Source organism: Meleagris gallopavo, chromosome Z, assembly GCF_905368555.1.
Source record: "Meleagris gallopavo chromosome Z, MGAL_WU_HG_1.1, whole genome shotgun sequence".
Taxonomy (NCBI): domain Eukaryota; kingdom Metazoa; phylum Chordata; class Aves; order Galliformes; family Phasianidae; genus Meleagris; species Meleagris gallopavo.
In genome coordinates, this window is record NC_139435.1 from 17161783 (window position 1) to 17179816 (window position 18034).

An 18034-nucleotide genomic window follows, 5' to 3' on the forward strand; every position below is an offset into this window, starting at 1 on the left:
TAAGTACAACATTCATAATGCTGTTTTTCTTCACATGGGTTATGACGTTAATATTGCTTGCTCTACACAGGGAGCCTGAAGAATTAGAGGCTTTAGCTTGAAGAAATGCAGCAATACTACTACTTTGAGTACTTTACGAAGCACAGGCACTAAGGGTTTGGGCCAAAAACTGCATGCTAGCATTTGCAGCTAAGCCTCTCTGCAGAAGTTGCAGTCCTCAACAATACTTGGAAATGAGCTACATGCCAGAGCAGTAAATCTTAACTGCTTTTATTTGAACAAGTAAGGTGGTAGTTTATGTATAAAAGAACAACAGATATGAATATTGAATAACAAAAATACACTCAAAGTAGATATACCCTCAGTGATGCAACCATACATAAATTGTATACAACATAGACTGCAAAATACATAAATGCCTTCAGTTGTGCATATTTTACAGACAGCGGAACTGCAGCTGTCAGATGGCTAAATGATAATAAGAACTCATTCCTTTATATTCAGAAACAATATATTTTTATATACAAATATTCCAGTATACATGCATACAACAAACTATTAGAACTCTGTATTTCACACTTTTGCGGAAATATTCGCAGTATGAAGCTTACGTATCATTTTTCGTGATTTCACAACTCTGTAACAGCAATAAAGTGTCAAAATGCCCATCAGTATGATGAGAATGATTCCAGAAGTAAATCCTGCCTGTTTAGAAGGAAAAAAACAATACTGTAAGTATCAATATCACTACAGAAAAATGAAGAGCAAGCCATATTGCCAAAAACATTTTCATGAGCATATATTTTTCATATTTTTACCTGTTTTATACCCCATGGGATACTTAATATAGATGTGCCCATCATTGTGTTCCATATCACAAATCTAGGAAGAAAAGTTAAAAAGTCAGTGAATTATTTTAAAAAGACTCTTATTCCATACTGCTTTCTTAGATAAAATATAGAATATTAAAAAAACACATTTTATGACTACTATATGAGAAGGTGTTTAACATACATTGTCACTATGCTGGAGTTTTTACCATAGCCATCTGTGCAACTGTCAACTTTAAAAGCAGTTCCTAATGGACTATATACATAGATTTCATCAGGAGCTGGAAGTACATGATCAGGAGCAACCTAACAAAAGAACAAAAAGGAATAACTATTAATAGCATCAAAATAAATATTACCCCAGATATAGCAAGTCAACTGTTGTAAAACAAAATCTTTCCAGGAAAAGCACACTTTAAAAGAAAAAAAAGGTGGACCAAGATTTTTTTTTTTCTTTAAAGAGCATTAAAAAACATTCATTGAATTCTTAACAAGCAGTAGAAAGACAGATTTTCTTCCGAAAAAGACTGGTAACATACAGAGCTCAATCATGCAGACATAGCTCAATCACCACAGCTGATTGGTGCTCAAATCCTCCTCATAAAGGGCAGCAATGAGTACACCTATCTGGGCAACCTGGACCACTCTTCCAAAATTAAAATTGTATCTTTTCTTAGATGGTAAAGACAGAAGAATTTGATCTTGACTTGTGATAACAGGAAACTTTGTCAAGGTACTCAGCTACTACCTATCTACTTCAAAGCAAACTACAATTAGTTTCCCCCCTTCCATTGTTTGTACTTCTTTTATATACCTAGGCTGTGGAAGACCCAAAACTCAGTTCATCTGGCCCTGTCTTTGTCTCACCAATGCCTTGTCTGAAGGAGATGTGAGCCTGCTATAGTAATGAATCCGCTTATTCATTGCTGAAGCTTCGTCAGAGACTCTTTGCATGTCATCATTGGCGCTGACTATGTTTGTAGGCTCCACATGAAATGGTCTAAAGGAGGGGGATGAAAAATGAAAAGAAAGGAATATTTTTAGCAATCCTGTACTACAAGAGGTAACATAATTCAGAGAACAGCTTAGAATCACTCTGGCCACATCTATCATTCACTGACAAGAAACAAATGTGAGTGAAACCATCAAATCTTTATATAATCTACATTGCTCAGATTCTGCACAACAACAACATCAAAATTCAGACCTAATATCCAGTCTACTCGCTCTCAGCAATGAGTTACATCAGTAATACAACGTTAATAAGCTTGGCCAAGCACATTAGCATTTTTAACTTGTGTTGCCAGAACTAGCAATGAGGAATAGAGCTAGAAACAGAAGGCGCAAGTAAGGCAGAAACAGAAAGAAGATACAGAAAAAGAGAAATAAGCAGAGGTAATGAGAACCAGCTAAAAAAAGGCTGGGAACTAATAATCTAGCCAAAAACATTGCATAAAATTGTGTTTAATGCAGATGGAACCAAGCCCAAATAAATCAGTGTGGTACTCTTGAGCCAAAGAAACTAGGACTAGACTTTGCCACTGAACAGTAGATGTCACTTTCAGTTCTGAATCACCTTCAAATTTTCTTTCAAATTTAGACTAATTACAGAGAACGAGATTCCCAGGAACAGATGCCCCACAGTCCAGACATACCCTCTCGAACACAGACATACAGCAGGAAGGTGGCCTTCCTTTCCCTCTTCTCTAGTTATACAAGTACTGCAGGTATGGTCACAGCCACAGCAGAAGAATGCAGCTACCTCCACCAAAGTTTTCTTTATGTGTACCTACACGTGGAGCAAGCAGAGTGATAGCTGCAGTTTTTCCTGCTCCTGAAGCTACAACACAAATCTCTAGCAGAGATTTCACCATGTTTAAGGCTACCAACAGTAAAAATTAGATCAGGCATAAATCCATGCCATTTTTACTGTAATACGACTATGGCCTATTTGAATGACATCCTCAATACACCTTTCTGGCTCAGACCTACAAAGGAAACCCTCCTGCAACTGCTCTCCATAGCAAGGGTTTCATTCTTTTCTCATGTGAATCATTAAGCATTTCCTTCCCATTTATCTGGAGAAAAGAAAAGGAATATTGCTTTGAAGCCAGCTGTCATATCTTTGAAGAGATGATGCTAAGTCTTCAAGTTTTAGCATGGCCTCATTCCTGAACGCTTAATAGGCACAGCAGTTATGAGTATTTGTAGGAGAAATATAAACCAGTAGAGAAAAATCTAAACAATCAGAGAAAACTATCTCACTCTTCACTCCTTTACAAGTTCATCATTCTTTCCTTCATCTTGAGACATCATTACTTCTTATATCCTCCTTCACTATGGAAAAAATTGCTTAGACTTGCTAAACCATTTCACATACACTAAAATGAAAGCGGACACACTTTCAGTTCTTAAAGCATTCCACACTGAGGTGGATTTTTTTTTTTCCTTTTTTTTTGAAAAGAGTTCACAAAATGAAGAGGAAAATGCCGATTTTGCATGTGGACTTCTAGGGTGCTCCTATAAACAATTAATTAAGATTCTGTCACAACTAAACAGAAATAAATTTTAAGCCATAGTCTTACTGATCAAGCCTGAAGTGCACATAACTCCGCAGGTGTTATTTCACAAACAAAAATACTCATGGATTGTCAGCTTTAAGGGACTCAACTTTTTTTAGCTCCAAATGTATTGGGTTGATCCAGTCATTGGACACTGCTGAAAAAATATTTCATTAGAAGAACTGTATAATAAAGATTGTTGCAATGAAAACAGGAAACATGGTATGTTTGAATGCCTCCTCAAATGAGCTCCTTTTTTTTTAATTAAAACACAAAATATAATTGAAAGTATGCTTTGCTAATTATACAGCTGCTGTGTAGAGCAAAGAGCTTCATGAGAACTACTCTCTCCCCTTGTCAAGTTAATGTTATTGATACACCCTCTAAATCTTCTTTTGTCGGTGTGAAAAAGTTACACTGAGACAAAGTCTATGTTCTGCTTTAAAGCAAACAGATCTATGGCAAAGACTTCTTTCAGCCTGGTGTTGAAAAACTATTGACATGGCCATCAAAGGAAATAATTCCAGACTGGAATACAGAGGGAGATTATTTTCTAGGCAACTCAAGTCAAAGCCACAGATTATTTTAAAGGTAAAATAACAGAAAACATGAATACGACATCCTATTTTATGGGGAAAGCAGTAGTGTTAGTTTATGACCAAGTGAGTATTAAGAAAAAAAATGATGTACAGCAGAAACATATCTTTTAGTGGATAGAAAATTCTTTAAATAAAGAAATTTCATTTTCTTCAGTATTTTGATCACTGTCTGGATTGAATAAGCAAAATGCCACCTATCCTATAAAACAGAATAGCATGATTTAGAATCAAATATATGTGTGACGGAAAACAAACAAATGAACAAGCAAAATAACACAAAATAATCCCAAGGAAATTCTGTATTTGTGTTGCTGCTGCTTTCTGCCTGGAGGAATACATGTTTAATGCAGACAGTACTTGGGTGACTTCCCCTTCTGGTAACATCGGTTACACCGTTCTGGTGCACATCGGTTGAGACTGATGATGATCGAAAGCAGTAATTGATTTTTTTTTTTCCCTCAGAATACCAATGTCCTCAGAACATCCAGTCATTTTGAGCAAGTGACTATGATAAGACAGACTGATCCCTCATCAGTTCTACAGTTGCTACAGGTCCCCCTGAAAACATTTGCAAGTTAGGTAGGCAGACTGGGATATAATCTTCCTCTTTGATCTCATTGGGTGTAGGTGGCACTCTTGTTTACGATCAAGGCCATTACCCACCCCCCAGTCATACTCAGATCAAAGACTGGCTGTAGGGCATAATCAGACATGTCCAAAAGCTTTCAAGAGAGTACTTTAAGATTTTCAAAGCCCAAAGGAGGTAGGACACAATTTGGGTTGCATTTTGGTAAACTCTTTCTTAGGGACCATAAGTTTAGTAGCCAAGCAGTCTGTACATACAAGCATCTGCAATTGCAACAAATCCTAGAAAACTTTTACAAGCAATCTCACCGTATAACTCATGTGGCAAAATGAACATGAAAAGGATGCGGGACAATGTGATCTGAGGGAAAGAGAGAGGTTACATGATTGAAGGCTGTGACTATTAGTGCAGAACAGTACAGACAATTATTACGCACTGAGATAGATGACAGTATCCACAAATGTATTATATCCACACCAACAAACACAAATACAACTTGTATTTCAATAGCCAGCATGAAAACCAATGCTCTTTTTAGCAGGACAAACACACCAGTAAAACACAGCTGTTTTCCACAACAGAGTGAGTAGAGACTACAGGCTGGATTCCATGCAGGAGGTCCATACCTCCCACATATTACCCCTCGCACATGTACTTCAGAAACCATACCCTGCAAACCTGTAACTTGCTCATCTGCTACTATTTCTCTCACAAAGAAACACAGTTAATAAAAATCTAGAGCTGGTCTACAAAAAGAGAGAGCTGTTGTCCAAACTTTCTCACATTATGAACTTGGGTAGCAAAGAAAATGAAAAGAGATGCTCATGATTAGAGCTGTTTCCAAGTATCACTCTGTGTAAACTTCAAATGTTGGATTTGGAAGGTTGGGGAAAGAAAGAATAAGTAATTTTGTTTCGCAAGCTACATATAATCTCACAGCTGCTAGCACCTGTGACACATCTCATTTCTGGATATTTTCAGAAATGTATTCTATTTTGCAGAGCAGTGAAGCAGTACAGCAAAAACCTACCCTGCCTTTTAGCTGAAATATTTTTAAATAGCTAACAACTGTTTCTGGACACCTGATCAAAAGATAGTTTTTGGAGAACTAAGCCCTTACCATGTAGTTTTTTATGCTGTTGAATGTGTTTTAGATCTGCGTGATGTTATTAATAACTTTTCATAACTGAACAATAGGAATAGCACAATTTATTTCCTTCCCTCCAAAAAGACCACAAGAAATTTATTACACAGATTTCTTCAACAAACTCTACATCTGTTAGCTACTATTTCAGGAGTTTGAAAATATTATTGAACAGAAATAAAACCAGACAATTCCTTTGCTGTATTACTCAGTCACCAAATTATTACAGGGTCACTGTATAATGCACCGAAGAAACTATGAAATGAAACTGCTTCACTGTCATGGAAATTAAAGTAAGGAGCAAAAGTAGTAAGAAAAACTAGATATAGATATTGACTGTGGATTCATAAGTTGCTATTTCTTCCACCTATCTGCATAAGATCACTACAGATGTTACTATACTTACCTTGAGGAAACCAAAGTTCCAAACAACTCCAAGACTTGATTTCTACCATCCAAGCTGTCTGAATTTTAAGTCATATGCCTATGGTGTATCCTATAAAGTCTTTATTCTCTTGGCAACTTAACCTTTTCCCATATTTATATTTACCATTGTAATTATAATGATCAGTGCATGACCACACAACTATCTTAAAATACTTAATGGAAGCAGAACCACAATAATCCTTTAGAGGATGCACACTAGTTCAGCAAATAAAGTACCACAAGCTTTGCCACACCACATTTCAAGCACTTTCCCTCTACTCTGTCAAAGGTAAAGATATTCTATACCTCTCTTACAAGAGAGGGTAAGAAGGTTCATAGAGAGGTCTTGTGAGGGAGTAGTAAGATTAGGAATTAGTAGAAATGTTAGTGATACAGAAAAATGAAAACCAAGCAATGGAATAAAAAGTTCACATGGATTTGGAGAAGTAAAACCGAGAATGCAGAAACTGTAGCTGCTGTGGAAGTTAGCCTTTACCATTATCTATTTTTTTAAGTTAAGAGAAATGTTAAAACGAAAAGGAAATACTTTCTCATGAGAAAAGCTTATCTGACTGCCACCTACAGACACTGTTTAATTTAAAACCTACAGAAACTGTTTAATTCCACCTTCTGAACTTTCCTACATTGTAAGAGAACATTATGGAACTTCAAAAGGAATTGAGGGAAAAAAAAACACAGAAGGCTTGATCTTCTCTTACAGGGGGCACTGTTTTTCATATGCAAACAATGCACTGACAATAAGCACTAAGAAGAAAAAAAACTGTTATCCCTTGAATACAGTAAGCATCAACAAGCCATTACAATGACAGTCTGGCTTTCAAAGGGTCCTACAAAACAGGCAAACAAGCCTAACAGAGTGCAAGAAATTCAGGTCATTGTGAAGAACCCCCCCTTTGAGAGTGTTAAAAGTAGCTCTGTATTTTGCCCCAAATACCAGAATACTAGATAAAATAAGTTACAGTTCTATTAAAAAAGCAATTTGTTCACTGTTCTTAAGTAAACAATGAAAAACACGCCTTTCAAAAATCCTAAATCCTCCAAGTTTTTAAGAAAACCAAGCAACGATGTAAATGCAATCAAATCCCAAAACCCAAGCAAAGGAACAGAACGGTATCAAAAAAGGACAAAATGAACTTAAAAAGATTACAAAGAACTCTTTGATAGTGATCTCAAAGCTTAATAGAGACTCTGAAAATTTCTGGTAAGTGACCACCTGCATCTGATTATAGTTTCTGAACAGTGAGTTAAAAAAAGGAGCAGCTAACCAGAGCACATCATGTACTATTATTGCATTTGCAACATTTGATCTGTTTGGATGATAAACCTCTCTCCCTTCAGCTACATCTTAAAGATCAAAAGAGCAACTCCTTCCAGTCACACTTCCAAGACCACAAAGTCCCCAGTATTGCTCTGACCATGTCAACGCAAGCTCTTCTTCCTTGTTCCTTGTTCTAAAGATCATAAAATCATAGTATCATTAAGGTTGGAATCTCAAAGGCCATCTAGTCCGTCCATCTACCATCAGCATTGCCCACAAAACTGTGACCATTTAGTAAGACACCCACATGTTTCCTGAACACCTCCAGGGACAGTGATTCCATAGCTTCACTGGCAGCCTGTTACAGTGCCCAATCACTCTTTTGGAGAAGCTTATCCTAATATCCAACCTGAAATTTGTGCTATGCCTTCTAATAAGATGGGAGCTCAACCTTGTTTGGCACCACAATTTCCAGGTCTTTCTGATAGCCCAGATCTGATGCACACTTGGAAGACAAAAGACTAGGATGTTCTAAATGGAAGAAAGAAATTAACGGAGGAACAATAAGAACAAAGAGAATGGATCTGATGGAGGTTGTGAAGGTGGAAATATAATCCAGGAACATTCAGGAACATTTACTGCTTTTGGAGAGAGAACTAAACACCAGTTTATGATGTTTTATGAAGTTGAATAATCAAATTTAAGAAATCACATGGAAAATAAAAAGCACAACAAGGAATGAATACTTCACTTTTGAAAAGTAGATCTTGGCTTTTTGATATATCACAAGAAAACAGACTTCTCTCTCACTTCTTGAAACTCATTGATCTTCCAACACAACACACGTAGTCTTCAACATAAAGAGCTCCCCAAAATCTCTATAAAAATTAGCAGTCTTCCTGTGCGTAGAGCTGTGAGGAGCTGTGAGGGACTTGGACACTCCACAGGAATAAGATGAACTAAAGTGGTAGTCTGCACAATCCCTTTTTCCACCCCTACTGTTTTCTAATCTTTATATACACTGTTCTGCACATGCTCACACCTGTGTTCCATTGTTCCACTGTGCTAATTCCTACCTTTGTCTACCCTCCATCTTCCTTCTCTTTCCCTCATATAGATGAGAAGTTATTTAGCCCTGGCTAGCATACAGTCTCTTAATGCTTTCTAAAGCTACAGGTCCAGGCTGAGACAACAGGAATTCACTAATTTCAAAAACTCTTCTGAAGTGGCCACAAATAAAAAGAGTTTGTATACAACAGTGCCATCTTCAGCTTCCACGGGAAGCCTGCAATACTGAAATAAGATGCTTGATGGAAAGAGAAAAAAAAAAAATGAGGCAAAGGAGTAAAACCACAGTCCTAAAGCACAGAGCTATTCTTTTTTGTAAAAAAGTGGAACTGCTGTCTCTGGCTAACACAAGAAGAGCAGTCCTCATATGATCTCAGTTTTGATTTGACAACAAACAACAACTCACAAAACTTTAACTGCAATAGCAGAGGAATCCTCCCATTCTGAGCTCTTTTGAGGAACAGAGCTGTTAAATTGTATGAGAACATTATTATAGATGAGAAAACTACTGCTTAGCTAGATATTATTTTTGCAGCCAAAGCAAAAAGAGCAAATTGTTCTATTTTTCGTATTTGCTCTGTCTAAAAAAAAAACCCCAAGCAACGCTATAGCGTTCCTAAAGACAAAATATTTCCTCAGTATGAGCTAATAACATATTATTCCCCATATCACCTTCAGAATGCACAGCAATTCACACACATTGACAACCATTTACCTACTGCATCTAGCAAGCTTTCATACATAGTCCCAACATTTCACTTTGTTGTGTTAAATAAAAATCATCTGGTGCTTAGAGAAAACATAGTATAGAGACAAAATTGCACTTAGATCCTAGTTTCCAAATGATAGTTTTACGTCTTCACAGAATTCTGTTGCTGCAAGCAAAATTTAGACAGAAAACCATTACAGAATCATTCTGCATGCTCAGCATTCCTCTTACCTTTTGTATTTAAAATCTTCTGGATTAAACTGTATATTCATGATTCCATAATTACTTTCATCGCCTCCTACAGGGATCAAGAGAGGCTTTGTATCCTCCTCCATATCTGATGAATATGCTTCTTTCTTCTAGACTCTGACAGTTATTCTGAACAAAAGAAAGAAAACAAGACAAATGCAGTTAGGTAAGCTGTATATCTGCTATGAATTTAAGACTGGCAGTTCTACAGCTTCAGAAGCTCCTGAGGAGAAAACAGAAAACCCCTTCAGTTTGCTTCTGGGAATTGTCATTTTGTAATGCAAACATCACTGGTCAAACACAGCAGGCATAGCAATTTCAAAACACCCTCCACATTTAAGTAAAATGTTCAATAAATCATTGTGCTCTGATTCTTCTACTACAGTAACAGCCAATATAAATTAAAGCACTATGATGGATGTTGCTTTTACACTGGGATTGAAAAAAGTTTGTAATCTGAATTTTATTTATTTTTTATTTTTTTAAATTTTCTCAATAAATTTCTTCAAACTTTACAGCAAATACATACACAGTTTTCCTGTGTATTTCCCAGAATAAAGATTGAATTATAGTAGTGTATCATGTTCATGTTCTTTGAATTAAAGACAACAACTGGCTTAATAATGCATTAATAATTATGTATTGCATGCATTCAGAACACTCCAGGCTAAACAAAAGGAAGCAGATTGCTTTTAAGCAAATAGAATTATATTTTCTTCAACTGAATCAGTCTCACATGGGACTTGCTGCAGTCTCATGTTCAGATGAACAAACATAATGGCTTGGCAGCTCTCACACCTGCTACCTACCGAAGAATTCCTCAGCCAGGACATATTTTTCAAACAAAAATGATAGAGGTATCTGCTTTTCCTGTGCAATTGTTTCCTGATATTTTGTATGGTAGACAGGCTAATGGAAAGATAAATGGGAACTAGCGATAGCAAAAGATCAAAAAGGATGGCACTGAACGGAACAATTGAATGAGGTGTTTTAAATCTACATCAGGCTTGTTGTCTACCTGGACACACATGCATCCTGTGCAAAGGGGTATAAATGATGCCATTTCATCTCATAAGGCTGCCAGTTCCTTCATGCTTTCAGCATGCATGACACTACAACTCATGACATAAAAGATTTGTATTAAGTCTTTTAAGTTTAAAGGCGTGATTTTATCTTGTTCATCTTGGCAGTGAAACAGATCACAAGAAGCGATCAGATAAAATAAGACAATTGTACAAGCATTCTTTGCAGTCTGTGATAGCACTGCCTTTTTCTCACCCTTCACTTTTGCTGTCGCACTCCCCTTTACTCCAAAGTCCTTTCCTTCTGCATCATCACTGTTAGTTCTTTGGCCTCATTTGGAATGTCTTAAACAGTCTTTTTGTTTTACAGTCTTCTGGTGACTCACTTTTCACATTCCTGCTCATTTCCTCTCTATTTTCTGCCTCTCCTATACCTGTCAAAACTGCTTTCCAATTTGCCCTTAATAACCACCATTTACAAAGAGATTTCTTATTTGGCAGCAGCATTTTAATTTCCTTCCAGATGACACTCTATTCCTTTCCAAATCCCATTTATAGCTTCCCTCTTGATCATTTCTCTTCTACTGATTTCTTACATAATTTTCTACAGTTCTATGTCACCTCTTTTCTGCCTATGATTACCTTTATGATCTGCATATTCCCAGTGTAACTCATCTCAGCGTACTTCTAGCTGCTTAATACTATTGAAAGAAAACCATGGGATTAAAGACTTCACCTACTGCTACAACTATCCACTATCCACCTGTTCCTCTGTCATTCCCAAGCCCTTCTGCATCCCTCTGATTGCATCTCGAGTTTTTATGGCTTTATTTTTGTTGCTTTTAATGGTCATCTCTACAGCTTACAGCTTCTTTCTTTCTGCGTAAAACTTTACTAGAAGTCTCATGTGGAAGACTGATAATCTTTTCTGTTCCTTTTTATTCTGTTCCGTTGTCTTTTTCAGTTTAATATCCTGCATACTTTTCCCAAACATACTTTTCCCTTAGCTCAGGAACTGAGATCCCTCCCTTCTGCATTTTGCAACTTCTTTTGTTTGAATTTAAATCATGCTCTGGATTTAGCCAAAACAACACAGATAAAAATTTAAGTCTCTAGTGGATGGACTGGAATTGGAAACAAATTCAAACCTCAACATGCATCAGTGAATTTAGTTGGAATTTTCCGAAGACTTCTCCTTCCAGAGATCTTTTCCTTCCTCAGAACTCTGATTATGGTGTGGATGAAGTATTGCTTAAAACATCACTTCCCTAAAAGCTCTTGTAAATAATGTACCTGTGCTTTATTATTCAATCTGAAAAATGCAGAAAACAATGATCACCAATAAGACTTTCTCTGCACTACTGCTACAAAGAATCCAGAACACTTTCAAATACTCCATAAAGAAAAGCAATCCTTCCAAGACATAGCATGCACCAAGTTAGGCTTGAAAGCATAGTTTGGGATATAGCACTGTTTATTTGTCACTTAAGAGCCTACTTAAAAATAAACCTTTTTCAAAAGTCTAGCTTATAAATGCTTATTGTTCAGAATAGATAAAAGAAGCTCATGACCAGCAAATTAACTACTTTACAAATAGATGCAGATATGAAAACTGTATGATATCAAAACTGTACGTGATAACTGTAGCCAGAACCAATGTAGCTTAAAAGATAACTGCAGGCAAAAGAACAAAACACAGAAAAAATAACCTGATTAACTATCTTTTTATCTAATGCCTACTCCTCCTTGCCTGGATTGCACTGCCATTAAATATTTTTTATACACAGGTTATGATATCCAGACCTATTGCCTGACCATTTCCACTACATCAAATACTTCTATCCTGTGTATTTTAGAGGTGTTATAGCTACCTTGAGCTTTTATACTAGGAATGTGACCTAGGCTCACCTAGTCTTGGAGGTTTATCTTTTAAAAAAACTTATGACAGACAAAATTCTGTACATGATCTTCCCATCATTTAATCACAACCATCATGCTGCCAACACAGTCCCAATACTCATTATAATCTAAAGACCTACAAATTCAAACACCATGTCAATGTCACAAATGGTGGTAAGTCTGCACAGACTTGTCCTCTTGTCCTGTTCATAATTCTCCCACAAACACCTGTATCAAAAAGTCATCAACAGGCAACAAGTAAATGAGGATTTACTAATCCAGGTTTTTCTGCTGCTGCTAAAGAAACTGTGAAACAATTACATAAGTCCCACTCTGGGCTACACTCTGGATGACTTTCAGGTGGTATTCAAAACAGAAGTGAACTTTCATTAATAGTTTGCTCCTGTAAATTTATGTTTTCTCTACCTCTAGTTCTCCCTCTCTCCTGCTTACAAAGCCTGAAAAGCTTCAAGAAGTGAAAACAACGAATCACCAGATTGAGAACTCTCATTCTAGCCTAGTGGTGCTGTGATCTAGTCTTTGCAGTGGAGCACAAACACACAGTACAATTTGCTTGTACTGCGAATCTATGCCAGCACTCAGTTCTGCTACGGGTACATGTGTCAACACCTTAAAATGAAACACCCATCTGGACAGACCAGTGCAGGTTTTCTGCCTTGGCCATGGGAAGGGGTTACCGAACAAGTATACACCACAGCAGACACAGAATGCGTTGTTAGTCAGTTATCCTGGTTATCCCACAAGCTCAGACTATGCTTAACTGGTTTGTAGGACTCTTCTTCACCAGAGAACTCTCCTGGAAGAATGGGGGAAAGAAGGCAGGGAGGGGAACCACTACCACAGCCTCAACTGTGGCCATCCACAGTGTCTGTGCAGTTGGAAATGGTGCTGGAAAAACAGAACATATAGTTCTGAAATCTATTTACACAACAGCTCTGTGTTACCAAAAGCAAAGCTGATGTGCTACGCTAATAGTGATTCTGCAACAATTTCTTAGTGCAGGGGGAGACTCAATTGACAAGTCATCACATACAAAGCCTTAATTCTTAACTGTGAAGTCATGCAGTTATAATAAATAATCATACAACTTAAATCAAATTTAACTTGTTCCTCTTTAATTTGCCTAATGACAACAACAGTCCTACACAGATAGAAGCTGCATCAGAGCTGCAAAAGACTGTTGTTAAGCTTATGTGCAACAGTAGTTCCCAATGTTTTCATATTTGTTGTGGTTCTTCTAAGCACATCTCCTGGTCAACTAGATTTCTCCAACGAAAATGTGGCAAGCAAACCTATGGACACAGTCTGTTGTTATTTAAAGTATAACTTCACATCACATCCATGGCTTAAGTATTACAATCCACAAATGCAAGTACTTAATTTAAACAATAAAAATGATTTCAGAAGTGCTACTTGCAGTGAGGTGGGCCGTCTCCTAAATTCTGAATGATGAATGGATGAATAAACGGCAAGGCATAAGTCTCAAGTATACTGCAGGCTATACTCATGGAAACTGTAAGAAATAAGCAGGCTCTATCCTGAAAAAAGGGAACTTCAAAGCAGAACAGAAGAGCTTCCAGGTTCCTTTTTTGAGGGTAATGAGCCCTAGGTTAGAAGGTGTTGAAGAAGTGAAAGTAGTGACATACATTCAGAGCTCCTTAAAACAGGGACAACTTGACGTAAGTCAGCTTGTCCATATTCTCACAGGACTGCAATGGCTGAAAATTAAAACATGTAAACAGTGTCAAGATAATGTCTGCTTTTTTAACACTGCTTGCAGATACAGGCTGCACTGCTATTAAGCTTCTATAAGACCAGTTCTAAAAGTAATGCCTCCTATTTTATGGTCTTGTCCCTCAGCAGGCAAATGTTGGTGATATGACAGTACAGGATGAACGTTTCCATCAATATTCCTTTATATGTTGTTGCTGTGTGACAGATGGCAACAAAGGAGCAGCCTGACAGAATGGTGTGTGACATGGAAGTGCATGACAAGCAAAGATGTGGCACTGAATTCCTCCATTTGGAAAAAAGTAGCACTTACTGACATTCACAGACACTTGCTGCACGTTTCTGGAGGCCAAGCAGTGGGAGTGAGCACAGTGAGGCGGTGGGTGCTGTGTTTCAGCAGGGGTGACAGCGACAGTGGGGCACCTTCATTGTTTCATATGTTTATGAATGTGGCATGCAGGCTCTTGTTCGTCACTGGCAAAAATGCACAGCTACATTTGCTGACTACGTTGAAAAACAGTGTTTTGTAGCTGGGAGCATCCTCTATCAAATAGTGCTATTGTGCTTTTTGTATCTGTTGTAGTTCCCACGGAAATAAATAGGAGGCAGTACTTTTGGAGCAACCTCTTAAGTACCTCAGGCTGAATCAACGGGCACATGGCTACTGACAGACGGTGTCGAAGTAAAATGTAGAAGAAATTAAACGAGCTCATCTTCAGCAGATAAAGAGGCTATTATTTGGCCACGCACATACGTTTGTGCAGATTCTAAGGAAGTAGTTACAATCGTCAGAACGTAAAGAAGTTAAACAACTTAATGATTCCACCACCATCATTAACGGAACAGGCCTGCAGGCTGTCAGAACGAAGCCAATCTTCCTGGCGACTCGCGAGTTGCCCGTTCGGCAGCACTCCGCCCCGCACCGCGCTCCGCTCCGCTCGGCTCCCCCGCACTCGGCTTCAGGCCGGCAGTCGGCGGAGCCCGGCAGTCAGTCAGCCCGCGCAGGCCCCCCCCTCCGCGCAGTCCCCCCTCGGCCGGCGGCACGCAGGGCGCGGCTCAGCCCGCCCCGGCTGGCGGAGCGAAGCGGCCGGCGGCGCACGGGGCACCCCGGCCGCGCGCGCCGCCCCGCCGCCAGTGAGGCGAGGCGAAGCGAGGCGAGGCGGCAGCACCCCGGCCCTCCACGCGGGACGCTCCGCTGCGCTGCCGCGAGGACCTCCGTGCCGGCGCAGCCTCCTACCTGCGGCCCCGGCAGCGCTCTGCGCCGACAACAGGAAGCGACCCCGAGCGCCGAGCCCCGGACTACGCTTCCCGGCGAGCCGCGCGGCGCCGCCCTGCGCTGCCGGCCTGGGCCGGGGCTGCTGGAGGCGGGGAGGTGCTGCGTCGCGCCTCTCGCCTTCAACCGCCGCTTTGCGACTTCTGCGCTTTGACGTATTGTTCACAACGATGCAAAACTGCAGCGTTGTCAGCACTTCAAAGGCACAGGCTGGAGCGCGGGCCTCCAGCGTTTCGGCTTGCCTGGGCTGCATTCAGTGAAGACGAATTGTCTTGGGCCACGTATACAATATACAATATAGTTAATGTATACAATAAGTAACAAATATATATATATATTTATCAAAAACTATTAAGTAGCATCAGAAAGGTAAAACAGGTGGGATATCTGACCTTGTTTTTGTAAAACAAAGGCATTAGTTTGGTTCCGTGTCAGTAGCTGCCGTTCTTAGTTCTCAAGGTGTCAGAGATTTTTGATGAAATTTTGGTCTTCCTGTGCTTCATCCTTGAAAATGGTTGTGCACAAATGCGCGTACTGCAAAAAAGTGGTGAGATGAATGAGGCCTGGTTGTGAAGTTGGGAATGGTTTTCTCTTGTAAGAGAGCACTTACAAAAGTCTGGCAAAGAGACAAGGTCAGATTTTTCTTTGAGATGAATATCTGATTGCATCTCTATATGTACACTTTGAAAATCTGCAGGTAATGCATTTATGTTGACTGAAAACGGAGTCAAAAATACACAAAAAAATTTGATTATTTTTTTCTGTTTTTTTTTTTTTTTAATCTTGAAACCTGTTCTCAAATTTCGTTATCAGAACAAGAAGCACAGATGCATGTTTTTCACTGTTTGCAGGACTGTGTTTAGCCAGTATATTTAAATACATAACATCATTTGCCATAACTTGAACTTGCCATAATGAAAGTTTCATTTTGACAGCTATTATAGTCTGAAACATAGAGTGGGTAAGGTGATTTTCACACTGACAATGCATGTTTAACTCATTTCAGTGAGAGCTCAAATCCAACAAAAAAGCTAAATCTGTGAACCATTTTTCATGTTCAAGTTCTGGAACAAATTTTTGTTTTTATTCCATTCATGACTAGATTTCGTTTTGCAAATAATGAAATCTATTGCCAAAACATGCAATTTTAAATCAGCAGCTTTACTGCCCAAATTTGCACAAGCACATGTAAGTTCCTGTCCCACTGAACAGAGACAAAACACTGGATTTGGCCTCAACAAGCTGAGCAATATTGTTCAGGCCAAGCAGTGCCCTAGCACTCTTCCTGGCTCCTGCCTCACCCATTTTTTTCATTGGAATCAAATACACAAGTATAACAGCCTGGCACCATCTCAGCTGCCATTAAGTAGCATGTGCTGCAACAAGATGTCTACCACACACTCTGCTCTGGGTGGTGGGGGGACTCGAGTGCGGCCAGCAGCTGTGACACAAACACTGAGACTGGCGGAGGTCCCTCAGGTGCCTTTATAATGGCTCACACTGGGAAGTTATCACAGAACCATAGAGGTTGGAAGGGATCTCTGGGGGTCATCACATCCAATCACCTGTCAAAGTAGGTTCCCTAGAGTAGGTTGCTCAAGAACAGTTATAGCACTGTTGCTCACAGAAAATCATTAGTTGGTAAGGTTACCTTTTTGGTTGTTATTCCCAGTTAAACCAAGGTGGGAGCACATCCTTGTCATAGTTGTACTGTAGGGATGCTTATAGATCTTGCTAGGGAAAACTGAACTGCGTGCAAGGAAGACAGCATGAGAAAGCTGTTTTGAAACAAGCTCGGCACATATCCCAATCTGTGCTTCCTCAAACACAGCCCAAACCGATAGCAGAGCCAAGCAGCAGCACTGCTCCTTCAAGGAAACTGCTGCATAATCTGAATTTCAGACCGCAGCAGGAAACAAGGCAGCAGACTGATGACTTGTCATCCTGACTCTCAGCTATGTGCGATCAGAGCCGCTCCAAACTCTGCTTCCTACATCCCTTCCTTCACTCTCATCTTTTGCACCTTAGACACTCTTATAATGCAAGTACTCTGTGGCTTCTGGATATTTGAAGAATTTGGTCAGTTAGTCACAAGTCTGGCCATGTGCTGTCATATTAGTTTGAAAAGCAATGGAAACACCACCTGCTGATGCTATAAGTGATTACAGCCAAAACACACAAAAGCAGAGGGAAGAATTTGACATTTTGATCATACGAGAAGCTAGTCCCACCCTTGAAATCCATCTTCTGTATCATGTGCTATGAAAGGCCCAAGTAGTTATAGCCATAGCAGGCATACCGCTTCTATTTCCTTATCTTCTTTGTCATTAACTACACTTTGGCCTTGGAAGATTTTTGCTTGGAAAAAGGATTTATTGCAAGAACTGTAATCTGTTAACAAGGAAACATGAAATAAATGTGTAAATTCTCCTGCAGTCCCTTTTATTAAAGCACTACCTTTAGAAACGCCTTTAAAAAAGAATGTTCGGTAGCTGCCTGCATTGCACTGTGCTTTCTATTCTACAGCACACAGCCTTCTGGGCAAAGCACGTATTCTGCCACACATCTGGGTAGTACCTTGGAAAATGGGAACCCACATTCACTAAGGGCCTCCTGATGAGTTCTCCTTTTGAGAGC

The 18034-nt window shown here is 39.1% G+C and overlaps 1 protein-coding gene across 4 annotated transcripts in view; it reads right to left on the reverse strand.

Moving 5' to 3' along the window:
* Window positions 1-15508, reverse strand: part of SLC38A9 (solute carrier family 38 member 9) — a 54062-nt gene extending 38554 nt beyond the window's left edge. For 2 of the 4 annotated variants that reach the window (XM_085212846.1, XM_085212844.1), the window contains exons 1-6: window positions 15362-15508; window positions 9434-9580; window positions 1698-1830; window positions 1015-1136; window positions 819-882; window positions 612-705 (exon numbers count right to left, since the gene is read on the reverse strand). In XM_085212846.1, coding sequence (XP_085068972.1) covers window positions 612-705; window positions 819-882; window positions 1015-1136; window positions 1698-1830; window positions 9434-9537 — 517 coding nt within the window. In that variant the 5' untranslated portion in view covers window positions 9538-9580; window positions 15362-15508. The other 2 variants (XM_085212845.1, XM_019610182.3) reach the window with 2 other exon arrangements.
* Window positions 15509-18034: the final 2526 nt, after the last annotated feature.